Genomic DNA, 27,552 nt, shown 5'->3' with positions numbered 1-27,552 from the left:
TTTATCGAGTGGGCTAGCGTTGCCATGGGAAAGGAACTTTGAAAAGAGAGAATAAAATAAAAAAAGGTAGAGGATGGAATCGTAAATGGGGCAGCTTTGCGAAAGAAATTCGAAAAACGAATGAGAAGGATGCCCTCGTAACCGAAAAGCAACTTTTTAGACATTACTTTATTCGTGTGTTCCTGCCAACTTGCAGACGAAGCATAATGGTAAGCCAACGAGGAAGGTACCGGGGACCAGAACTACTAAAACTACCGGGGCCAGTTTTAGGCAGAGTGGCCAGGGAATAAACTTTAAAAGCCAGATCTGTTCGGGCGAGGCCCAAGTAATTAATAGTGATCGAGGCAGATGCAACTCATATGAGTAATTGAATCTTTTCCCAAGCATCGTGTCAGATGAGCATCAGGAAATACACTATATACTTTCTCTTTTTTTTTTTTTTTTTTTTTTTTGGCTGAAAACGGGTATTTCATACAATACGTGTATGAATACATCCAAGAAAATCAAAATAAAGCAACTCGCGGAGCGCATGTGGCAGCTCCTCCTCCCCTGACCAAAGGGTGTACCCTGAGTGATGGGCCGCATGGGCCGCCACCCAGTCGGCTGCCCCATTGGCCTCTCTAAATACATGCTGAGCCTGAAAGGCTCTCACATCTCTCATCATACTCCCTATGTCGCGGATCAAGGGGTGGTCTGTACCATCACCCGTCGACCCCCTCCGAATCCATCCGATAACCGTGGTGGAGTCGCCCTCCAAAATGATCGACCTGGCCCGCAGGATCATCCTCGCATGGCGCACACCCGCCCAGGCTGCGCGAAGCTCTGCCTCTGGAACCGACGTGTTGAACAGCTGACAGCCACCTGCTGCAACTACCCTGGAGTGCGGGCCTCGTATAATAAAGCCAGCACCACCCCGCATGCCGCTGTCCAACACCGACCCGTCAAAATTAACCTTGAGGAAACTCGGGGGTGGGGGCTCCCAGGTGAAAAACACCATCTGGTGGGCTGCCGAAGCAGAGGGGGGGCCCCAGGTATCCCGAGCTATCAAAGGTCTATCTGAAGAGGTGGTGGGTACAAACTCAGAAGCCTGAACACGAGCAAGCTCGGCAGCAAACCTCGGTGACACCCTGCGCTCGCCGAGAGTACGAGCGTTTCTTGCCAGCCAGATCTGGTGCGCTGTGCAAGTCGCTCTAATGGCCTCCTGACACGTCCACGAACTAGGTAGCCCCTGCCGTATCATATGAAGAAACTGTGGCCTGTCACTCCGGGCCTCCTGCGGGATCCCGGCCCACTGCCATGTCAATCTCGCCCATATACACTGAAAGAGCACGTGGTCTACCGACTCCACAGCCCCACACGTCCCACACTCTGCAGGGATCCCCCAACCACGCCTGCTCAGCGCTGCTCTCGTCGGAAGGCGATCCCAGAACACCTTCCATAAGAAGAGTGCTAACCGCGGGTGGAGACCATGCCTCCAGATCCATGTACAATCCGGCCCCCTCTCCTGCTCTGACTGGAGGACATGGGAGAGGTCGCCTAGCCTGACTCTGGCCTGGCTCGATGTGCCCCATACCTTGACATCCCGCCCCCCACATCATGGTAACGGAAGGGACCGGATCCTCGCTACGAGGTGTACCCCAAATAGCTGTCGAAGTCTAGCATCATCCCACTCTGCTCCACCTCCTGCCAAAAGGTCACTGACCCGTAGTCCCTCTACTGCCTCTACATCAACCATGGTCGGCCAACTCCTCAATGGCAAGGTGTCCACCCATGGCTCACTGGTCACATCAATGCTCCGTCCGTCGCCGATCAGCCACCTGGTGCTCGATAATGCAGTCGGTAGGTGCCTCCCAATCTCACGCCACATGAAAGAGACTCGGCGGCCCCTCCATGCCCCCTTTAGGCCCCCTCGGCCATATCGGGCTACCATCACCTGACTCCAAAGGCTCTGTGGCTCAAGTAGGAACCGTACTGCATGCCGAGCGATGAGAGCCTCGCGCCTCTCCATCAGAGACTGCACCCCGAGACCACCCTCACTGATAGGGCGGCAAACCTGCTCCCAAGCCACCAAATGCACTCCATGGCCCCCACCGTGTGAGCCCCACAAGAAACTCCGAAGAAGACGCTCAATCCTCAACAGGGGCGTCTTAGGCATAACAGTGTTGGCCATGAGATACAAAGGTATGGATCCCAACACTGATCTAATCAAAGTCAATCTCCCCATCATGGATAGGGAAGATGCTCTCCATCCCTCAAGCCTGCTCTGTACCCGTTGCACCAGGCCCGAGCACTCTGCCACTCGCGGCCGCCGGCCACTGATGGAAACTCCCAGGTAAGTCAGCGTCCCCTCCTGCTCAGATATCTGCAGAATCCCCCGGATCTCCTGACAAACTCTGGACTTCGTACTGGGACTGAAAGTAATAGCTGACTTCCGGAAGTTCACTCTCTGGCCAGACGCCATGCAATAGTCCGTCACCACCCTGCGAAGAACCCGTGCCTCAGCCACTCGTGCCCTGGTCAAAAGAAGGCAATCATCAGCAAAAAATAAATGGGAAAGGGGTCGGGCACCCGGTGCCGGACTATACGGCACCAGCTCCCGGCTAGCACAAACTCTCTGCAAAGCTCGTGACAAAATGTCAGCACAAATGATAAACAAGTAAGGGGATAAAGGGCATCCCTGCCGTAGCCCCAATGTGGACTCAAAGAACAGTGAGGGCGTGCCGTTGACCAAGAGAGAGAACTGTGGTCCCCGTACACACCCCATGACCCATCCAATCCACTGTCTGTGAAAACCGTATGCCTCCAGCGCCTGCTCAAGAAAACTCCACCTGACCCTATCATAGGCCCTCTCCATGTCCAGCTTGATGGCTATCAAGCTGCGCCGCTTCGATGCTCTCTGAAGGTCCCACATCATCTCCTGAGCCAACAGAACATTGTGTGAGATATTTCTACCTGCTACAAATGCCCCCTGCTCTTGGCTAATGATGCCTGGCAAAAGGGGCTTCATCCTGCCCACCATTATTCTTGCCACAACCTTATATAAAGTCGTACACAAACTAATGGGCCTGAAATAGCTGGGCTCAACCGCATCCGAACGCTTCGGTATAAGCGTAACGAAAGTGGCCTTCCAGTCCTTAGGCATAGCAGCCCGGGAAAAGAAACACTGGATAGCCTCCACCACACCTCGGCGGATAATGCTCCAGTACTGTCGAAAGAAAAAAGGTGGGAAACCATCGGGCCCTGGGGCCTTGTCTGCTGCCAGCGCCCAAACTGCCTCCTGCACCTCCTGTGCCAACACCGGTCGGATCAGGGATGCCCTCTCGACATCACCAATACCCGTCTCCACCCTCAAAGGGCGGTAACCGTCACTGACCTCCTCATCCTCCGTCCATCTGGCACGGAAAAAGTCAAGTAAGGTCTGTCGGACCGCCTGCTCGCCCTCCACCCGGTGGCCCGACTCATCTCGTAAAGAGAGAATCATGCTCCGCTGCCTCCGAATAATCGTCGACCGATGGAAGAAACTGGTGTTGCGATCGCCCTCACTCACCCACTGCACACGGGATTTCTGACGCCAGAAGATCTCATGCTGCCGTAGTAGGGAGTGGTGAGTCGCTAGCAATCCCCGGAGGTTGGACATATCGTCCTCCGAGAGCACACCCCTCAGGTCTTCTTTCCTCTGCAGCTCCGCAATCGAGGACTCTACCCCTTCCACACGTCGGAATATGTCGCCCACAACCACACGATTCCAACGGCGGAGACGCCTCTTAGTCAACTCCAGTCGGCGCGATACCTGCTGCATAGCATCGCCACGCACCGGAGTACGCCACGCATCACGAACTACGTCCCACGACTGGGGGTACGATAGCCAAACCTTCTCAAAGCGGAAGGGGCTATGGTGGGTATGTGCCGATGACGTGGATAGAAGCAAGGGGCAGTGGTCTGAAGCAATCCGGGGCAAATGCCTGACCCGGGAAGTAGGGAAACGGAGGATCCAATCAGGAGATGCAAAGGCCCTATCTAAACGCTCCCAGACTCTAGCGCTACCTGACTGGTTATTGCACCAGGTAAACTTTTGTCCGAAAAAACCTAGGTCTACCAGGCCGTTCCGCAATATAAAATCGCGAAACTCCCTCCTATCCATCCTATCTGTAAAGGCGGCACCCCCCCGCTTCTCATCCTCACCCTGAATACAATTAAAATCACCAACCATCACTATCGGGATATCCTGGGTGGCAAGGTTGGTGACCTCCTGCCAGAGGACTCTCCGAGCCCTGTAATCCGTACTCGCGTACACACCACACAGTACCCACGGAGCCGCTCCCGGTTCTGATACTATCATGACTACTTGTTGGGGGCAATTGTGGAAGACATCAACTGTCATCACTCCTCGCCTCCAGAGGACCAAAATGCCCCCCGACAGCCCCCGAGAGTCAACTGCGTAGGTCTCCCAATCCCTCTCCAAACGTCGCCTCAAACGTCCAAGTCCCTCACCGGATAATCGAGTTTCGCATAGGAAACAGATCTCCGGACAGTGGACCTGTACTAATCGCTTAAAGGATGACATGAAAGACGGCTTGGCCGCCCCCCTGCAATTCCAAGCTAGAATCATCATGGGTCACAGTCCACATAGTCGGCCTCTGACCCATCCTCCCCTAGGGTCACAGGGACGGCCACCGGCTCAACGCCCTGGCCGCCCCCCTCCTCCTCCCCCCGTGCGCAGAGAGAGCAACACTCATGACTGCTGCCCTAACACGCTGCATAACAGTGGGTAAATCCGTACCCAGCAGTAGTGGCTCGGCCTCCGCGGAAGGGGCGGATTGACCCCCCGCCTCGTATCCGCCTGAGGCCACATCCACTGGCTGACCCAAGTCTGAAGGCAGAGGCCCGAAACGGAAGACTGGAGTCGTCTTGCCGCCGGCCTGCTGGTCTGGCGCAGTCTGGCCCCCACCCCCATGTCAGACTGAGAGCGATCGCCCAACAGAAACTGGGCCTCCGGGCCCGCCCCGAGGAGCACCCGCGGATCTCCCGTGCCCTGGGCGTGTGGGCCCTGGGCCCATGGGCCGCCCTCAGCCCTCTCAGCCAGGGCTGCCTGGCCCATCAGGTCCCACGCCCGCTCCCCCAATGCTGGGGAAGCCCGCAGGCCCGGGGCTGAACGTGCACGCGGCGTGCCCCGCGCTGCGGGCGCGCCTCTGGTCGCACCCGCCGGCCCGCGACCCCGGCGCCCCGTCCTCTGTGCCCGGGCGCGTTGGGCCGGCACCAGATCAGCCCGTTGGCCCACCGCATGATGCGCGTGGGCCGGCGGGCCCATCATTCCCGGGCCCCGTTGCAGGCCCTGGGCCGCTATCGGCCTGGGCCGCTATCGGCCTGGGCCTCTTCTGTGACTGGGCCCGGGCCGCAGCTGATCCACCAGTCCCCGGATCAGCCCGCGGCAGGGCGAGCTCAGAACTCAGCCCCGAGTCAAGACTCGGTGCCGAGTCTGCCGGCTCGAGCAGGTCGTCCCCGAGCCAGTCGGCCGGGTCGACCTGAGGAAAAGCGGGAGGAGGAGCCAAAAGAAGCCCATCCCCCTCCGCCGCCGGTGGCGACCGGCGATGCGCCACCTTGGCTGGCTTTTGCCAGCCCTCCGTGTCCGCCGGGGACACCGGAGCAGTCGGCGCAAGCTGCTGGTTCGCCGGAGAGGGCGGTGGTCTCGAGGATGACCCAGCCCCAGGATCGGGTCCGGTCATCACCCCCGGCCGCGGCAGCAAATCCCCCCGTGGGATCTTCTGCCGCGTAGCCACCATCCAGGGGCCGTAGACTGGCCCCTGGGCCTCCTCACCGCCACCCGGGGGCGGTGGATCCGCCTTTCCCCCCATCTCCGTTGCCACCGGGGGTGCCTCCCTGTGTGCGCTGGACTCCGCCGGAAAACGGCACGCCGCTTCCACGTGCCCCATCCGCCCACAGCGAGGACAGATGATCGGGACGTTCTCGAAGACGAAGGGCTGCCACCGCACCTTCGTCTTCCCCTGTATCAGGACGCCGGGCCGCAACGGTTCAGTGGTGTCGATCGCCACTTTTACTCGGGCGAAACCCATCGCCGCCTGCTGCTCGGTGACCCCGTCCACCGCCACCGGCTGGCCCGCCCGCGCCGCTATGTGAAGTATGGTCGAGGTCGACCAGTACTCCGGGGGCAACCGCGGCAACCGGAGCCACACCAAAGCCCTTTTCACCGTGTCGTCTCCAGGCTCGAAATCAGGGACCCACGGGCTCATGGCGAGGAGTTGCCCCGCCACCACCCACGGCCCCTCACTGAGAGCCCGATCCCGGTCCTCCGTCGACCGGAATCTCAAAGCCAGGAAGTCGTCCGCAAGCGGGACGGCCACCACTTCCTTGAGCTTAGTGCGGGCGGCCACATCCTTGGCCACCCATTCCGCCGGAATCCGGCGGCCAAAACTGCGGGCGATCAACGCCCGGCCCTCCCACACCTGCCGAGCCGCCTCAATCGGCTCCTCCGGAGGCCGCAAGACGTCCGGGAAGCGGCGGCTCAGGCGGTCCACTTCGTCGGCCGTGGGCCAATGGGTAACCCACGGCCCTGGCCTCGACCAGGCCGCAGGACGACCCCCCCGAACCCGATTGCTTACCGTTGCCTCTCGCCTCCTTCGCCTCCGTCGTGGCCGGCTGCTTCCCCTTCCGATCCATGCTTCGGCCGTCCACCTGCAAACAGAGGTCAACAAAAGCTCCTTCATAAAAGCTCCATGTCAATACTTCCATGTTTTGACCAGAATGGATGGCACTCATCTTTGCTGAGCAGCACTTTTACTATCAGGAAATTATTCAGAAATGCAAGAGGAAACCAACATTAGACTATGCACACCAATATTTTATAAAAAAAGATCTGATGATTTAACAACTTAAGATTGTACCTTTTCATAATTAGATACCATGTAATTATCATCTTGTTGCACAAATTATGTTATGATATAATTTATCCTGCATTTTTGTTAAGCATGCACAATAAGAACTCATCCTTCAGGAAGAAACCAGAACACTAAAAGATATTAGAATAACATACCATATATCTCAAACCGCAGCATGCAGTAAATATTATCAAAACATCAACACCTGAAGAAGTTCTAAATATTAGAAAACTTAGAAACTACACCACTAATAATGCCATATGTAAGAATAAGATATACCTCAACACTCGAATAGCTAGAAGAGCAAAAAAGATGCCATCATGGTCTGCTATGCCGATACCAAAAATCGTATCCGGTTGCCCAGCGGTACGAGTCGGTACGGGCCTGCGCAGCACTGTGTCGGCCTGTACCAACTCAGGAGACCGTGGAAGAGAAGAAAAGAGAGAGCGAACTGAGGAGGGAGGGAGAGGGAGAGAGGCCAACGGAGGCTGGCAGAGGTTAGCGCTGGTGTAGGTGCTGAAGGTTGCAGCTGGACCCCTATTTCATTCGAAACAGGAGTTTGGCCACTAAAAAATTTTGCGAGTTTTAAGTGAAGTCGGCAAACCGCGGCCTTTGCTGCCTGCACCAGCGTCGGCCTCTCTCCCTCTTCCTCTCCCTCTCTTCCCCGCTCGCTCTCTCTCTCTTTTCTTTCCTTCTCCTTCTCCGGTGATGACATTTCGATTTCTTTGTCGAAACTGTCCCGGTCCGCCGCCGGTACGGCTCGGGACGCCCCGAACAGGGCGGTTCGGGATGGTTCCGCCGACCTTGGATGCCATCGTTCTCCATATTCTTCTAGAGGCCACAAATGTCCATGAAGGAAATACCCGATCCATCTTGAATCAAGATACGCCATACTATACTAAACAGAATGGTACAGGACATACCATACCTTACTGGTTCACTACCAGTAGTAGGGGGGACGTACCGATACTTGGTACATTTAACTAGCTTCCGTATCGGACATACCAATCTTGTAACTGGGTGGCACAAGTACAGAGCTCGATACCGAGATGGTGTACCTTATCTTGTATTAAAGAAATTTAATGAGATCCTTTTCAAAGATTGCTTCATCAGATCAATTATTAAAAAATAGAAGATGGTAAAAATTCAATTAGTGTGGAGACATCAAAGAGGAAACCCCTCTCAAGAACAGTAGTTGAAACTTGAAACGTTACAGAGGAAACATGAAAGATAGGCAAAGATGATAACAAAGCATAGGCTAGAGAGAAAAAAAATCAAAGCCATTAGAGCAAGTTGTCATGAAATTAGCTCATAGCTTTAGTTCCCTTTATCCATTCTCAAAATTCTAGCAAGAAAATTTAAATGCCCTGTAAGATGCAACCAAGATAACTAATAAAGCTAGGTGCTTTTACAGGTCCCAGTTAAGATGCCATGTGATCACAAATGGAGCAACAAAAAAAAGTTAATTCTTAAAAGAAACTCAAGTGTCTGTTACTCTCAAATGCAACTCAGAAAGTCCAATCCGTAATGACCAAAACAACTTCCGCATGTTATTGCATCAACTGAACAAACCATATAGATTCTTATCTGGTCATAGCTTTCCAGCCATCTTGGACTTTCCTACAAGAAAATATTTTTGCCATTTATATTTAGATGAAATGAATTAGATGACTACTATAAGGTTAACAACTTCAGTTACCTCCGTTCATCATGTATCAAGATGTTAACTGCTTGGAATCTATTTTTCAAAATTTACATGTATTGGCAGTATCTCCATCTCAGCCCCATATCAAGCCACATATCAAAGATCCATGATTCTAAGAATTTTGAATTTTGAATTTTGAATTTTGAATTTTGAATTCTGAATTTCAAATAGAATAAATTTAGGATTGATCCTAAGGATTTATTTATTATTTCTTTCTATCTTTGTATCATCCTAGTTGTAATCTCTCGTATATTCTCAACTATAAATATACATGATGACTACCTCATGAGGTAGGTAAAATAAATCTCTATAATATTTTCTTTTCCATATATTCTTTTTTCTTACGTGGAATCAGAGCCTTCAATCTTTGCTATCTCTATAGCATCCTCCTCCAACTCCATGCCTACACCTACTACTCTATCTTCAGTTGCTGTTCAACTTAACAGGGATAATTTGATTACCTGGAAGGCATGTATCCAATCTCTCTTAGCAACCAACCGACTATGGGATCTTGTAGATAGCATGACCTCGCCTCCACCTCCAACGACCGTCAGGACTTCAGAAGATGGAAGAATAGATAAACATGGACTGGTTTTTTTCTATCGGATTTCTTTTAACTGGTTTTTGTTCATCAGTAAAGAGGTCAATTAATTCCCAGAAAGTGAGCATTTTAGTTTCGCTAATAAGCAAGAAAGAGGGCAAAATAGGGATGTACGGCACATCAATGATGAGTAGTAAATTTAATTATATAAAGAAAACTCAGGATGTAGCACATAGATTCCAGAAATTAGTTGAAGTGGTGATCTGGAGATGCAAAATGAATCCATGGTACAAATGATGGCTGATTAGCAGATATGAAGGTTAGGTTTTGCAGAAGGCAGAGTTTTCAATACTGAATAGCTAGGAGTATATAAAATGTTATCAAATTATGACTAATTCACACAGTTTCATCATACTTGAGACTTGTACCATAGACCTGTTTGTTGATTCAACTTAATATGGAAACTACTTGCGAGGCTCATCTCGTGGGGTGCAGCCTAAGTAGAAAGCACCTAGATACAAGCATGAGCACGTTTATTAAGTAAGACTGGAGATATAAAATTTTGGCAGTAAGAATTATGAGTGGAGTTTGTTTTCTTTTCTTAGAACAATGACAGAAAAACTTCGTCAAAAAATGGAGGTGACGAGGGGATTTGAACTCAGTTCCTTGGCACCAGTCTTAAAGATTCATCAAGGGCACTAGTTAATATGAGCCAAAGTACGGACTGTCTTTTTTTTTGTTGGGAACCCGCCCATGCCGCAGAACATTAAAAAAAAATTCAGATGCAACGGAAGTGGCATGCGCGGGATCGACGTTCATCTCATGAACGTTGTTCAAAAACTATTCGTAGTTAGATTAGGATTAAAACTTTTAATAGCATTAGGAAGATCAGATCTTCACCTTGTGCGGGTAGATGATCACCACAAACTGAAGTTCGTGGTTTTGGAAGAAGGTTCGCTTGAAGCCGCACACGCGTCCGGCTTCTACGGGTATCCACACGAAGCAGAAAACCAATCAAAGCTCTCTTGTCTCCTCAAGGTGCTAGCTCCCTTGCAGAGACAACTCTTGATGGCTGAAATCCTTCATTTGAATCAACCTTTGATTTCCTCTAGTATGTGTGACCCCATAGGTTCTATTCTGACTGGTAGTGAGATATATTGCGATCTCTATCACAATATCATTGAAAACTCCTTTCAATGGGTTGGAATAGTTCCAACTCAACTCATCAGGATTTATCGATCATCAAGATATTTCCTGTGAGTCTCACTATCCACCAGTGACACCTAGCAACATGTAGTGGCTACCCAGCAGAATAAAATGATGAACCTCTAGGTGCAGTTATCGTATGATACAATCCTTCTATCGTAAATCTCTACAGGACGGAGGTCATGGACAATTCGTCAAACCCCATCATTTGTCATATGTCAAGATTCATTTGACTTAAGTTCGAGAGTAAAAAACTCTTTCTCCACTGTGTATACTGCCCTGGCTGAAGCCTTACGAACTCAGTCTTATAAAATCATATAGGATCTCTCCTTATCTACCAAGGTTGATAGATTCCATATAGGTGCATACCCTACTCCTACAGTGAACCTATTGCAGCCAATCTACACTGCATGAACCCGTATGTCTAGAGACCATGTATACGTGCAGTCAAACTACAATAACCTTACTGTGAGTAGCCGAAGCACCGCAGGTCAAAGGACAAGTCACACTACTGCAACATCAAGCAAGTCACTGACGAGTGGATAGACATCCAAGTGACTTTTTGTCTTGGTCACGCTCAGTACCCTTGTTCTTTAACAAACACCTGCACTATTACTTCAGTGTCGCCACACCGTGGACTCGAGTCTCGTCCATCCACAAGGAAAGCAATGTGTGCACTGATCTCATCGGATCGATCACCGTCCTCGTGATGATCCATCGATCAGGAGCATTTAGAAATTAATCACCAATGATACATGGCTCAAATTCTTAACTCTTAAGAATATGCATCATCATCTTATTAATTCTTGGACAATTCATAGACACATAAACAATATGAATGAAAAAGATGCCTTTTATTTATTCAATAATAAATAGTTAAGTAAAAAATTATATCCTAGAATTAACAATGTGTCAGCTAGATTGGCTTCTAGGGCATACATCTAATACTTTTGTGATTTAGTGAAAAAATGAATTCAAATAAACTTTTTGAGAGGATTTGGGTAGTACAAAGTAGTTTTCAATTGCAAATTCTAGCCATCCTCAGAGCATTGTCTACATTGCAATCTGAGCTTCACATTGCACGCTCTCTATACGTTGGGCCAATTGTATCTGATTATAGTGTCCAGGTGCAGTTTTTCAGATGCCAGCTCAACAGACTTTCAATCCTTTTTCTTTATTCTTCTTTTGATAAAAATTCTTTATTTGTTCTGTGCATACTAGGTAACAATATACCGCGAGGAAAACGATTCAGAGATATTGAGTTTCAGCATACATCCATGAGATCTTCTTCCGATCAATCCCTGCGGTTCCAGCAGCCCGACGAGCCCCAGCAGCACGAGTCCCATTCTCAGTACGAGTTTCATACTCAGCATGAGTCTCAGTTTGAGCACGTGTCACCTGCTGATTGTCCAGACATGGATGACGTGCATATTCAGGGTAATTTGATTTATATTTTATATATTAATAATTCTTACAATCTATTCTATCATATAGCATGTATCAAGATAACTAGCTTGCCAATATACTTTTTGTTGTAGATGGATAATAATGGGAGGGAGCCTGGTAAGGTGGAGTTTTATAAGATAACTCACACCCACCGAGATGGCAGTTTTGTTCGGAAGGAGTCAAGAGATATAGTTGTATGTATTCATCTTTGAACCTTTCAACGATATTATTATTAGTTCTATTATTGGCATACATTAATTTGACTTTTTCTTTTGAGAGATATAGGATAGGGCAACAACTCTTATTTCAGAGCGCGTTGGAGAATCATCATCATTCGACGCGATCAGTCATGTCGAATCTCAGGTGCTCGCTGAATTATTGGGCCTAGAGCGTTATGGTCGAGTGAGGGATTATGGCGTTGGAGTTACTCCTACTCAGTTGTCTGCAGTAAGCATGTATACAAGAAATACTGGAGAAGATAGTAGCAATGCCAAAGTTAGTAGACTTCAGACAACAATTGAAGATATGAAGGATCGCCATCAGGCAGAGTTAGCGGAGCTGAAGCAAAACCAACAAACTTTGCAGTCTCAGCTTGAACATATTTCATCTATATTACAGCGATTTCTCCCTCCTCAGGTAAATAACTATATGTATTTGATGACTTTACATAATTATTATTTTGCATGAGTTAATGATTTTCATATTTTTAACTTTTAAATTTTTTTTTTTTTGTAGATTCCTGATACTCCAACAGCTCGTAGAGATGATGATGGGGCTGAATCCGGTCCTTGATATTTTTTAAACTGTTATCTAAGGAGTTTTATATGTATTTTTCTTATATTTTTCAAAATACATTGTAATTCTAAACTTATTATGTAAATTTAATCTTATATGACAATATGAATATTTCGAATGATTTGAATGTTTGTCTTGGTGCAAATGTAATACAGGTTCATATTGCTATAATATGTTTCTTAATATGCATTTGTTTTTCTTTTTTTTAAAAAAAAATCCACTCCCGATGCTTTAAAGCATCGTTAAAAACCCCATTTGGCACGGGCTGGCACGCCATCGCCGACGCTTTCAAAGTGTCGATAAAAACAGGCTTTAGGCGACGCTCTCTAAGCATCGGTAAAAATCCAGCCTGCACCCCCGGTAAAGCACTCAGGTATCGCCGACGCTTTTGCGACGCTTTCCGTTGCGTCGGCTGGGTTTTTTCCGACGCTAATTAGCGTCGGTAAAGGCTATAAAAAACGCCAGGAAAAACTTTTTTTCTTGTAGTGTAGTGTTGTAACCTAGCTCAGAAACAAAGTAGAGGATTAGCGGCAGCAACACTAGCTCCCATTAGAAGCCATTCCTTGTTTGATCTTTTTACAAGATACTGCAAGCTTTCAAGGGAGGGTAACTTTAAACCTAGCTAGGAGAGAACTCCTTGAACACTAATTGTGTTTATAGCATGACTAAAAGATAGGCAGCTCAATAAACTTATATGGTAGTAATGGGACTCGTGCGACATGAATATACGTACGTGCATGGACTGCTTCATGCACATTCATTTGGTGCCCATCAGACCAAGCCAGGCCTAGACTTCTAAACCAAAATAAGTTTTAGCCTGCACTTGAATTTATCAAAACTACTTGAATCAGGCCAGACATACGAAAAGAAGAAAAATAAATAATAAATAAATTAATAAACCAAAAGTGTATTTAGAAAAAAAATGCCTTAAAAATCCTAGCTGCTGTCATCGATCCCTCTCCTTTTTCATTCCATTAACTTTTATTTTTTCAAAAGAAAAAACAAACAAATAAACTGTGGCAAAACACCACTCAAAGGATCCTGGTTAGGTTGGCTCCCATCCTGAACCGGGCCAGCTTTACTGCCCATGCAGAGTGCCAATGGACAGTAGACTGATTTTTGTTTGGAAAGTAACCACTGGGCGATTGGTTCATATAATACAATTAATGGAAACATAACCTTTTCTGAGTTTCAACGCGCAGACCAGGGATGTACTGCTCTTTACTGTATGATGTTATAGTGTGATTAGGTCCAAATAATAGAGTTAATCAGTAATCATCAAAGAAAATTGTTACCAACAGCAAGATTAAGCTTTTTCTTACTATTAAATGACTGATCACAGGCACAAAAAGAAAGCCCAAGCAAGGCAGTGAATCCGAACAAAACAACCTGTGACAGGCATATGTCAAAACAAAACAAGACCAAAAAGCTTGATCACCATAAGCGTCTATACGATCCATAATCTTCGCAACAACTTCCTTGGCTTCCTTCAGCAGCTCGATACTTTTCCCGAGTCGTTCGCGCTTCCCGGCAGTCGATGGAGATTCCTCCAGCATCCTTTCCAAACCGGACATCCGTGGCCCCGCCAGCTCATCAACAAGTTCCATTTCCATCACCTTCACCAAGCAATTCACGCTGCATGAGATATGAAGGATAAGAAGGGCCAGGTTATTCAGCACTCGAGGCACCACGCTCCTCCAATATGCGGTGATCCTCATCCTCATGTCAAACGCCTGCTCGGCCATGGCCCCGTACTGCCAGAGATGGCAGACTTCCACCTCTCCGAAACCTTCCAGTGACAACTTAGTTGGCTTTGTATGGTCCTCGATGGCATTCATGAATTTATCATGGTTGTTCATCAGCATAGTCCATGTCTCCATGTAATCTGAATTCGAAGTATAGTCGGCGACCATCTCCATCTCAATGATGGATCTCTTTCATCTCCTGGAAAGATCGGTTCCTCATCTTCTCAACCAGATTCTCTGCTGCCCTTCTAGTCAAAGACTGAAGCTGGGGATAGTTCTCAGAGTGGTGCAGCAGCACCCTAACCACAACATCTTCAATGTAAGCCCACATCTCCCCAAAAAACTCACTTGGAATCTGAGAAATCTCCTTCACCTTCCTCCTGAGAAGAGTGAAGAAAGCAGAGGAAGGCAGGAAATTTGGAAGTCCATCAATTCCCTTAGCCTCTTCCAGAACGGCAATCTCCTCCATCAGAAACCTTTCATCAGCACTCGGGCACTCGAAAGGACCTAGTTCCTAGAGGTAACATGCATGCCCATATCATCAGGGAATTCATCATCAAACTCCTCTCTAATGAGTATTTTCCTCAGAGACTCCTTCGCCATGCTTATCATGTGCATGAATGTCCTCATAGCATGAGCCATGCTCGAGAGATTACGTGGCATCTGCTTGAGCTCCAAAGCATTCCGACTAAGCTTCTCATTGATCTTTTTCACTATATCAGGCAGACATTTTGCAATGCTAGCTGCCTGGATCTCCATCAGCCTCTCAGCCAGAACAGGGATTCCCACAATGGACTTGTCGATCCTCGAAAGAAGAGGATGCGTTTCAAAGAGCCTCTTCTCCACATCTCGGGCTTGCTCATAGGATTCATCACCAACGCGGTTGCGGACGCAGACGTATCCGAGCCCTATGTTGACATCATCGGTGGCCACCTTCTCAAGCAATTCCTCGGGAGCCTTGTCAGCTTCCGTGACGACGGCCAAGGTCCTCTCTCCGGTCCGGTCCACTAGCTGCGACATTCGGATCGACTCGCAAGTCGGGAAGTCAACCGTAGCCGTCAAAACGTTGACGATGATGCTGTCCTTTGGAGTGATATACTCCATTATGATTTTCGATATCTGCTCGTAGATGTTGGCCGGCTGTCCATGGACCGGGACACGGGTGATCCCGGGCAAGTCCACCATGGTGAGGTCAGGGACACCTCTCTTCTTCACCACGAGAGTGACGGGCGTGTCGGAGATTCCCTTGCCATTGCCGGCAATCTCGTCGGTGGCTGAACTGATGGCGTTAGAGATGCCGGCCTCAGATGTGGGGATGACCTTGTCTTTGTACTCGAGCTGCAGTTGAGGCTTGGAAAGGGAAGGGTGGCCTTGGAGGCGCATAATAAGGGGGACGCGGGTGCAGATGCCCTGTCCGCGGGGGAGATTGATGCCGGCGAGGGACTCAAGGACGCTAGATTTGCCGCTCGACTGATCCCCGACGACGACGATGCTGGGGAGCTCGATGCCCTCCTGCATCACCTTGAGGTGGCGCAGGCGGTCGATGGTGTCGAGGAGGGGACGGATGCGGCTGTCGTAGGAGGCGGCTAGGGCGGTCGTGTTCTCAGCCTCAGCTTTCGCGATCCCTTCCTTTCTGTCGCCCATTTTGGTCAACAAAGGAAGGATTCTTTTCTCTTTTTTTTCGAGGAAAAGTCAGAGAGAAAGGCGAGTGAGGATCGAGCAGGGAGATGACTCCGTATTGGTTATGGTGTACTCTCTGAAAGGGTTATACGGCTGCATTTATAGGGTGATGAGAGGGAGTTGGACGTTGGAGGGGAAACTGAGGGGTCTGGAATCTAGTCCGGCTTCTAATTAACTTTGCCCGCATTAATTAATCTTTGGGATGGTTAATCTTATTTTGATGTCATGTGTGGGCAAAGCATGCGCTGGCGGCGTGACAAGCTCGTCTGTTGCACTATTCAATAAGAACGCCCTATCCCTTTGAGCTTCCCAAGTGCGTAGGATATGATGCAACAAGAAATTAAGATGAAAATTTAAGACATCAGCGCGAGTGCACGATACGGCGCACTCACCATTGGAATTTGGAACAGGCAACGTGACACATTTTTCTATATTAGAGAAAATATTCTAAAACAAAGTCTAGGAGGGGAAATCTGAGAAATCGGCATCCCCGGGTTTTTTTATAAAACACGACATTTTTCATCTTCCGAAACTTTCGATATGAAAAAATAATTTTAAACTGCTTTTCACATAATAAAGTCAGATGTCCCTTTTTCTCATGTGGATAGATTTTGATCCAAATAGCCGTTCACCTTTTACTCGTTTTCTCCGTTTAATCGATTCATGGCGTTAGGTTGGGGTAGGAGAGCTTGGTATATGCGAACTTCCAATGGACGTCAAAGATCACACAGTCGCGAAGATGCCGCAATCCCTGTCGTCCATTTTCATCAAAAAGGAGGACTGGTTGCAGGAGATTGGCGCCATCATTTGCGATAGCGGTGCAGCAGAGCCTCAAAAGAAGGGACTCCACTTGCCATTGTGATGAAAACTCAATTGGCTATTCCCCTATGATCGGACGACTCCAATTGTGAAGACCCATGCGAGTGTGTTTTTAGTTCCGCATCAGTTATTCGCTGGATAGATCTTGAGTACTTATACAAGATCAAGAAATCCAAATAATAGTTTCTAACTAATCATTTTAGGTGAGGTTCTGAATTATAACAAATAGTATCAGAACGGGCCCGGCACATAACCTATGTGGGTTAGGGAACACTGCAGTACAGATCCATTGGAGCTGACCATGGGCTGATTATGGTATTTGTGATTAGATTTGAATGGATTTGAACTCTTAGCCTGATGAGGACATCAAGGCTTAAATGGAGAAAGTTTGTGAGGATCCATGCAGGCATATGTTTAGTTCCACATCGATTATTCGTTGGATATATCTTGGATACTTGTACAGAATTAAGAAAACCAAATAATACTTTTTGACTATCCATTTTGGATGAAGTCTTGAGTTGTGACACCAATCATCACAACAAAATCTTCAAAACAATACTTGAATGACGAGGACGAAGTCAAAGCAAGAGGAGAGTCAAAAAATGGGAACGAAAATGACAATAGTAACGGTGACGCAATCAATTCAATCCCAGTCATCTAATTTTTCGGTGAGGTCAAGCAACCTGCAGCTATCTCTGTGTTGGGGGGGGGGGGGGGGATGAACAAGATATATTATTACATAAAAAGTTATGAAAAAAAAAAACTTTATTAGTTTATTATATCAAAAGGCTGTGAACAAAAAAAAAAAGAAGAAGGAAAGTTCGTATTATCGATTTCTCCCCGTTCTCTCCCCCAGATAGGAATTTTTAAAGAATGAAATCTGTCACCATCCATTCTCTCGCGATGAGTGCATCAAGTGGTGCACCTGCGTAATAGCACCAAGTTTGGTATCCCGGAATTATGGACCTTTGAAAACTGAGGAGAAAATTTTCTTTGGAAACTGAACATAAGTTTTTCTTATTCAAATTTAAGTATAAGTGAGATTTAAAATGGCTCATTCAAAAATTTCTAAAATCTATTTGCTGATAGTCTAAAAATGATGAAGAATGAGACATAAAAGATGCATTATTCATGACTTTCTCTTGGTAAAAGATGTTATGCATGCTCTAGCTTTGGGTCCCAGCAACTTCAGAACTCTTAACTCCTAATTGGAGCCGTCGAAGAAGAAAACGACTCTCACATGGAGTCTTCCACGTTTGGTCACTCTATGGGCTAGGCCTCAGATCGATCAATCGAGTGGATTGGGCCCAAACTAGGCCTTCACAATATAACTGAACTTTAGTTGCCGAACATTGCCCAAAATATCACTAGCTGGAGGTGTTACTTGAGTCCCTTTCACAATATGTGATTGGTTGACAGCTATAGGCAAATATTATGGAGAAAAAATTGCAATAACTGACCTAATGATAAAGCTACGTGGATGACGCGCAACTTTCTAGTGTGAAAGTTTTGGCAAACGAATGAAACCCCATGGCTTCCACAACAACCGTGTCACTTTTTCTGGTACGAGAATCCTACGTTACCTAGCTTTTATCTCATGCATCGCATTTAGTCATTGCATCAAAATATTTATGCCATGTCAGCACCATTTGGAAGTGGGGAAGGGAACGGCGCACGAAATCGGTATTTAGAAATACCCGCAGGAAGTACACTTGATTGCCAAGCCATGCCCATGCGGTGGACGACAATCCAAGATATGCTGCCCCTTTGGATGACACGTCCACGAGAAATTATTGCCTACAGCGTGCACCACGTCGGCCGTGCACGCCACCAATGAGCGAGGCGTATTCGGGTGGGTCTGGTGCATGCAGTGCACGCTTAATTTTTCCAGGTCTGGTGCATGCGACACCAAGCATGTAGTATAATTTTATCAGCAGCCCATTGGAATAGAGATCCGAGCTCTTGGCTTTGCCCGAGGGGTCGGAGAAGGAACTCATTCAGGCGACGAGTAACCTAGTTAGTGACATAAGGAATCGTGCCCACGTGGGATGGTACCAATATCGTACTCAGGATATAATATCTCTCTCTAAGAGACTTGGACAGCTCTCAAGCACTTCAAGTTTCGAGGGAACTTGATACGATTATTAGTACAAACGGAGCGCTCTTCACCTGGTTTTTTATGTGCCATGATCTTTTAAAGATCCCCAGTGGGAGCCATCTGTCTGATGGGACCATATAACACTGTGTTGAGCACGATGTACGCGTGCGAGGACTGCCCTGGAATGCCGGATGGAGGGGATATCCACGTTGCTCAAGGCTGAGGCCGGAGCGGAAACCTTTGGAGGGCCGAATTTCCTACTTCTTCGAAGGAGTTGTGCTTCCGGAGGGCAAATACCCGAATTTCTTGCTATCCCCGGGTGATTTGGACAGCAATTTCTTTTCGGAGACAATAAGGATATGTAGTTCCATCGAGAAAGCAGACCACTTTCCAGCACCATCCATAATAATAAGCTTTTGGCCATACACTACTATTTTTCTAAGGGGAGAGAGAAACAAAATGAAAAGACTTATTTCCCCGGCTTCTCATGTTGGGCCAATCCCAAGCGTTGGCTTTTCCCAGCGTTAATGGTCAAATAATTCCCTAACCTTGGCTCTCTTATCATTTCTTTCCAAACAAGGCGTGTATGGTGGCCTGAAGTAGATTCTGATCTCTCTCTCCCTCTATCTCTCTTTTCTTTTGAAGGGGAGGCTAAGCCACCCAATGAACACCAATATAATGGAAGGCAACAAAGATGCACTTTACAAGGATTACACCAGATACACTTGGGTGTTTTGGTAATTATCATTTTTTGTTTGTTTAACATGCAGTTCTCAAATGCAACAATTGGACCTTTTAAATTTGTTTGACAATTTTTCTCTTATTTTTTTTTCTATTTTTCTTTGATAAAAGAAATGAGGAGAGATCGAACTCCACCATTATATGTGCTCGAATAAAATTTGTGCTCGAATAAAGTTCTCTGAGCATCAACTGTGACCAGTTGCAATAAGGAAGAGGGCTAATTCTTATGTGCGAAACTCTCTAATTGCCCAAACAAAAAGTTATTTTATTAAATAGTTTTGTTTTAAAAAATATGGCTGGAACGCTATCGTCTAAATTCAAATCTAGAATAAGGTGCAGATTGACTAATCTGAGCCCCATTGGCTACTTATTTTTAGAATTTAAATGGATGACTTATTCATTTAAAATAAAGTTCAAAGTAATAAAACTAGAACTCTATCCTCTCATAAGTATAATGCGATTATGTGAATCTATCTTCAAATATTTTCTTAAAATGATAAAATTATAATTTTACTAAATCTTTTTTGTGTATATGTATAGCTAGTTGGAGATCATATCGTATCATACTCAACCATAGAAACTCCAAAAAACTATTTAACTATTATTTTTTTCGTGTGTATTTCTTTCTATTGCTTAGGTGGTACTAATTTGAGGTAGAACCAGAACATGCTCACAAAATCAATCTCAGGGAAATTTTCTAATAGAAGATCTAAAGATCTACAATTTTCAGACTTATTATGAGATATGGGTAGAGATGCTAATAACTTAATACGGTAAAGTAGAACTAATGAATTATGGATTATTTGAAGGTTGAGTAGTTTTTAAAGCAAATTTTAGCCTCTTATATTCAATCATGCTCCATTAACCTTTGGTAATGGTTGTTACACATATTACTTTCCTAAAGATATCTTGATTACTATACGTGTAGGCACCAAATAAGGAATCTAATAACAAAATCACTAATAATTCCAAAAATGAGAGAGATGAAGCTTTTCCAATATTAACTCCTTGGTCTTTTAAAAGGTCAACACCAAAGAGGAGCCTCCTCCATGTAGTTCTCTAAGAGCCAAATTTGACAAGTTCTAGCATTAAGGCTACTGTATTAAGCAACAACAAGAACACCATATAGAAAAAAATAGAGGTAGGATATGTTGAACAATAATTTGAAGAAAATTTTAAATCTAGAATTGATTAGGCTAGATCAAAATCATTTAAATGCAAACTAGCCTATATTAGGATTTTTTATGCCATAGTAGCTAGCATATAATGCTAGATTTTGACCATACATCAGCTAGAGATTATTAGTCAATATGAAATATGCAATATAATAACTGTCTCGGTGGAACTAATGCCACAATTAGCTTTTCTCTCCATTCTTCATCTTTATTCCTTCAAAAGTTAAAAACAAAGACAAATCATAGCTATAACAAAATATATGGTACATTAAGCAGAAAAAAGAGATGTCTGCTGATGTTATCATCTTTATAAACAATTTTTATGTATCATGTTCTTGTCTAGTGTGTGCCAGCTAAGAAGCGCACAATTTACGAGAGATCATCATATTTTCTACCACATGCATTCGCGCTATGATGTGCATCCATGCTTGCGATGGTTGATCTATCCATCACAAAGCCAAGAGAAAAGATTGTCGCTCTTTATAAACAATTCTTATAGATCATACTCTTGTTTAACGTGTGCCAGGTAAGAAATGCACATTTTACGAGATATCATCAAATTTTTCGTAGCACATATTCGTACCACCATGTGTATCCAAGCTGGCAAGTGTCATGGTTGGTCCATCCATCCCACCCACGCCCTAAATTTGAGTAGGGCAGGATGATGGAAAGGAGGGCAAAATGGTCAAGTTGGCAGAGGCCGTCGGCAGCTCAATCAAATGATCAATCCCGGAGAGGGGCCGACAGCGGTCCGATGGGGATCGTCGGACGTACGGAATCCACTCTGTCGCACCACGTGTTGGCGATCCATACAACAGACGGCCGAAAGGGATTTGATTTGAGCAAACCAACGCCGAGCGGTCTACTTGACTGCCCAATCCTCGTACCCCACAGTAATGCAACAAAAAGCGTCCGGACCAAAAAAAATATAAATTTGTAGAGCCTACGCTACACCCTCTCATCTTTAGGCTTGGTCCAGCGCGTGCACTGAAAGGGTGCAAGATTGGGTGTTCTGTGGAATTAGGCGCATCTAGTTCTTTGCAGAAAATGGAAGGCCTCCAGCCATTGCAGACCGGAAACCTCCTGCCCATATAGACGCGTCCTAAACAGACTGGTGTCCTTAGCGGAGATCCATTTCCGACCACTGTTTGGTAGGTATTCCACTCTATTCCCTTCCTTCCTTCCCAGATCACTATCATCTTGGCTTTTCCTCTTGTTTCCTTGTTCTCCACCTGATTTTCTTTCCCTTCGCAAGCCTTGTGTGCATTCTATTATCAGATCGGTAGAGGATCCACCGAATTATCGGCCGCTGCGAGGGGAAGGGAGAGATGGGGAGAGGGAAGATCGCGATCCGAAGGATTGATAGCTCGACCAGCCGGCAGGTGACCTTCTGCAAGCGGCGAAGCGGTCTGTTAAAGAAGGCCAAGGAGCTCTCCATCCTCTGCGATGCTGAGATCGCCCTTTTCATCTTCTCCAGCACCGGCAGGCTCTATGATTTCGCCAGCTCCAGGTCACTCCCCTCTCTCTCTCTCTCTCTCTCTCCACCTCCCTCTCTCTCTTTCTCTACAAGACGCTTTCTCTTCGCATCCTATATATGCAAAATTTTCTATTATTGCATGGTATGACATATATGTGCAATCTTAGAAGTTCACAAGTTCGGTAGTTTTAATGGTATGGACAAGAAGAATGAAACAAGGGAAGCTGAACGAGTCATTTAATAATTACTTAAAGTAGAAATCCATTTTGAAGGCGAACGAAGGAAGTGGGATATTTTTATTTATCCCCTTTATCCCCCTTCTGGGTTAATTACCATCATGCTCTTCCCTCGCTTGGTTTCTCGGATTTTTCTTCTATCAAGTGTGGTGATAAGGAATAACATCCCCTCACAGGCGCAGAAGTAATTCTTTAATTGAAAAGTCTTGCGAAGAAATAACGACATTAAAGGTTTGGCGGAGGCTCCCTTCGTTGTTTCATCTTGTTTTTTCTGAAGAAGGTGTGACAGAAGTCTTGTGAGAGACTTGTATTGTAGATTTTAATTTTACACCTAAGGATGGAAAAGTAATTTTGTGATTGGTTAGTTTGTGTTTTTTTTTTTTTTTTGGTTCCAAAAGGGGAGAAAAATTAAGGTGGGCTTCTTATAATCTTTGGTAGGGCTATAGCGGGCTAAGAGATTATTCTGAACCTGAAGTTGATGACGGCTTCTGAGAGTACCGTATAAGGGATTCAATGAAGCTTATCTTGAATATCAGAAATAAATCATGATTAAGAGCTATAACACTTGGTTCATCAGTCAAATGTCTGGTTTATCCTCCATTCCCTTGGACCAGCCGATGGGAGTGCTATGATGTGGCGATGATGATTTTGACAAGAATCAATATCAGTCAAACTCATGAATCAGAAAGAAAGGGATGCAAGAATATATACGCATGCCTGAAAAAATAAAGCATATATAGTTCGCACTGGCTGAGTCAATAATTGAAGATTTTAAGACCATTACCATCGACTCGTCGAACTTGATCAGATTTGGAGCATTTCAAAAGCTTCTTCACACAATTATCTAAATGGATATATGTTTTAGTAAGTGGTATCATCATAATTTCACTGAAATGAAAATTACAAGAGAAAGGGCAGACACATGCTACCACTATTAATTGCTGTGACATTCAGGAGTTCAGTGAGAATATAATCTTGTGCATCAAGATTTTTTAAACTTCATCCCCTTTATTTTCCAACATGATGACCGTTGGTACGTTGTGATTTATATCTAGCCCAACCCCGTAGTGAATCAACATGTTTTGTTGTTGAATAATTGATGATTTGAATCAACATTTATGGTGTAGAACTACCAGTAGATCCTTTCTTAATTTGTAGGAATTTCCTCCAGCTTGAATACTTGATTGATAGTTCTAATTGGTTGAAGGAATGGCATTGGACGTTCTTTTCATTATATTTACCTTCTTAAACCATCACATACCTAGGAAATATTAGAATTTCCGACAAGTACGTCGAATTTTAAATTGCTTATATATATATATATATATATATATATATATATATATATATATATATATATATATATATATATATTATTCTCCATCTTTATTCTTTTATGATAACAAAGAAGTTTGGCTCTACACAGGAAATGAGAGAGTTCTGCAAAAATACATGTGGCAACTGTATATACCGCTGTCTTTGATGTTACTTGCAGAAGTATAAAGGAAATCAAGCTAAATTTTGAGTATTGAATAACAACATGTGAATTACATTTCATGCATTGATATGCATATATTACACTAAAGTGCAGATATTTCCTAACAAAAAATATATAAAGCTTGAATTGTTTTAAAATAACTGTGACTGTTTCCATGTTTCTTCTTATGTAGACATGAAGTTCAATTATATTATATCTTCATCATCATTGGTGAAAGAAAACAATCATAAAAGATGTGTTGTTGAGAATCAATATTGATATGGCCAACATATGTCTTCTCTTTCTTATTTGAGTCTTCCATCTTTAAGTTGTCTTGCTAGATTTTTACAAGATAACCAGATTTATTTTGTTTAGATTACATTTTTTCATGTGATTATCCTTATATAACTCACACTTGCCCATTGTGTTGTAGTTATAATTTCCTACATTTTACGTGATTCATTTGATTCTTGTTTCCAAGCCTTGAAAGTAGTATCTAAAGCATGCAAGGAGGATGATGAATGGATGGACAAGAAACATACAACATTAGGTTGGAAAAGGTTTTTTTTTGAATTACTAATATACTTAGGGTCTATTTGGATATTTCTGCAGAATTAGGATGAAAATCCTACAAGAATCAGACCTAGTTCGGCCAGCACATATCTTCTAAACTATGTGCACATATTATGTTTTGTATTATAGAATATGAGGCTTGACCCAACCCATATCAATTACATCTCTTCTAATCCATTTCTGCATGATGGAAAAAAGGCCTGGTAATTTCATTTTTTTCTCCTTATGGAATTTGGGTTGGCTTACTCTGAAAAAAATCCTTTGAATACCGTGAATATGGATCTATCCTGGCTTGTGTTCTTGTTAATCCTATTGAATTAAACAAAATTATCCAAATAAGCCCTTAGAATGGAGTTTATACTATATAACATCTCTAGACTTTGAGTCGTAGGACATCTTTGCTGCCGTGTACTGGTTACTTTTGTTTAAATAGGATGGCTTCTGAAAAATTCATAGTCCAAAGACTTACTAAAAAGTTTATATGGAGGCAAAGAAGCATAGTTTGAGGTACTGAATGAGTAAATAGTCATTTGAGTAGGATGGAATCAACAATTCTTGGTGAAAGAGTACTCCTTTTGGAGAAAAAGCGAAAGGTGAATTGCTATCTACTTCATTTGGATAAGGAAGTACAAGATAAATGCAAACAATTTAAGAATGAATGTTTTCCATAGATGACAATTATAACTATATGAGGGCAATAGTTGGCACTTGATAAGATTCTAGCTTGGGTATCTTTTGATGTTTAACAAAATAAATCAAATAATAAAGGAAATAATATTGAACACTTATTTAAGTATGGTTTTGATTATTTACTTAAATTTGCATTACTAATTTAATGTGCTAAATAAGCAATATGCATGGCAAAATTCTTATCTTCCAAGAAACTTGTGGATGCTTGACAAAAGCTTCATAATCAGATGCATGCTATATAGACCTTAAATTAATGATGTTGCATATATTGTTCATATAATTAGAATAGATGGCCACTAAATTGTTTGCTATATCTTAGTTGCTTGAGTGCCAAACTCTATAATCTAAAGATTTCATGATTTGATGTTTACAATAGATTATTGGTATTTTCTAAATTTAAAAGCTAAAATTTAATGGGAAATAAATAACTAATGTTTCTTGCACTCTCTTCTTGGTCATGTAAATGTTTTCCATACTATAGGATTTCATAAAGTACTTCTTGCATGTTCATATAATCAGCTGTCCATATTCTTATATAAAGTTTCTCATTATGAGCTAGGATTAGCTTTGCTCCATAAAATCTAAATTCAAGCCATATGACATCGATAATTTGAATATTATGACATTTTCATAAAGTAGTATAACAAAAATTATGCAATTGGAAATGGGCAGCGCTTGTATCGTACACCATCTAGATGTTGATGTAAATAGGACAAGGATGCTAATTTTTTTTTTTTTTACACTGGCAGTCACACATGTAATATATGCTTAAGGAAAAGAATAAAATAAAATTTCAAATAATATTGTCTATAAATTATTAAAAATATGTAAATAAAAATATTATTATATTTAAAAGAAATATTAATAGTAGTATATGATTTGAATATATATTTTTCTATTTATCAAATTACATTTCCAGAAGCAATTCAGAATTAATTTGTCATACCATTTTTCCAAGTTAGTTTTAAGCTAGTTATACCCAAATCTGATTTGATTTGAAAGAATATCATTATTAGATTGCATTTCAAAAGTAATTCAAAATATTTTTATATTTTTTAACAACTAGAATTAATAAGAGGGAATAAGTTATATATTATAGAACAAGAAAGAGAGCATGTTGGGTATGAAAAATGATAAACGGAATCAAAATTCTTGATTTCGAAATTGTCATTTATATAATATGGATAAGATTGTTATATTATTTATTATCCTGTTTGATTTATTTTCTTTTTTAGGAAAAAATACTTGTAGTTGGTTCAACTAGGACTGCCACTTTTCTAAGGTTTTGTTTTGGATACCTAATATCTAACCATCCGTGAATAGATTTAACCATGGGCATCCAGCCCCTGACCAGCTAACTTGCAAATAAGGTTATCGGGTGTTTGGTTGGTGTTTCCATGATTAGTAGTAAGCTATAGAAAAGTGAAGAAATAGATAGAAAACTATGGATAGTTAGCTTTATTTCTCTCCGGCCCCTAAATAAAATTATTTAGGTTAAGTACCTTGAGTCTTCGGTTGGATGGAGACATTCCCAACTTTTTTGGTGGTGCTTGGCTAGTTAAGCAAATAACTCTCCCTTACCGACCACTAAACCAATATCTAAATAGCCTAATTGGTTTTGCTCCCCATCCCCACCCCCAACCAACAAGCGGGGATCGGGAATTCAAGTCTTGAGTGATGTTATACCTCAAGTTTTCAATCCTGGTTAATTCCTTTTAGAGATTTTATCCACTGAAAATTTTGGGTTCATGTCCTAGACCTAGGTAAGTTTTATGGATGGGACCTGGTCCATCTTAATCTGAAGAAAAGAGAAAAAAAACACGAAGCACCAAGTCTATCACTCAAGCTTTGCTTTAACTCCTACTCTACCTAGATTAGAGAACTTTAGTCCAAAATTAGATCCGTAAAAGATTTTGGATCAAAGTCCACTTGTAGCAAAAACATATCTCACCCATCTTTGTATTTCTTGTCAGTGTTAAAAAAGAAATGTCTTCCACCATCTTGTCTTCGTCCCTTGCGCAGCCAACATATATTAGCATCAGCTTTTCTTTTCCTCGTTCCCTCTGCTCTGTCATAACATTTCTATCCAGTTTATGAGCTTGCACGCTTCTCATGACCAGTCCATGGACCTAAACAAGTCTTCCAATTTCAAACCAGCCTCTACTCTACCTAACCTGATTGTTGGACAGGTAGAATTGGAGAAAATTTAGGCCTGATCCATAGCGTCTAGGCTGCATGGTTGCTTGTCCTAACGT

At 44.0% G+C, this 27,552-nt stretch overlaps 1 protein-coding gene and 1 pseudogene across 1 annotated transcript in view; one reads left to right on the top strand and one right to left on the bottom strand.

Annotated features, from left to right (window-relative positions):
• Nucleotides 1-5,261: 5,261 nt before the first annotated feature.
• On the bottom strand, nucleotides 5,262-15,975 carry LOC103696533 (annotated as a pseudogene).
• Nucleotides 15,976-21,852: 5,877 nt separating this feature from the next.
• Nucleotides 21,853-27,552, top strand: part of LOC103696534 (MADS-box transcription factor 23-like) — a 25,641-nt gene continuing 19,941 nt past the window's right edge. Inside the window, exons 1-2 of the mRNA XM_026800934.2 lie at nucleotides 21,853-21,995; nucleotides 22,100-22,354. Coding sequence (XP_026656735.1) covers nucleotides 22,173-22,354 — 182 coding nt within the window. The 5' untranslated portion in view covers nucleotides 21,853-21,995; nucleotides 22,100-22,172. The remainder of the gene's footprint in view (nucleotides 21,996-22,099; nucleotides 22,355-27,552) is intronic.

The sequence above is a fragment of the Phoenix dactylifera genome, chromosome 8, assembly GCF_009389715.1.
Source record: "Phoenix dactylifera cultivar Barhee BC4 chromosome 8, palm_55x_up_171113_PBpolish2nd_filt_p, whole genome shotgun sequence".
Taxonomy (NCBI): domain Eukaryota; kingdom Viridiplantae; phylum Streptophyta; class Magnoliopsida; order Arecales; family Arecaceae; genus Phoenix; species Phoenix dactylifera.
This window is presented reverse-complemented; position numbering and strand designations above follow the sequence as displayed.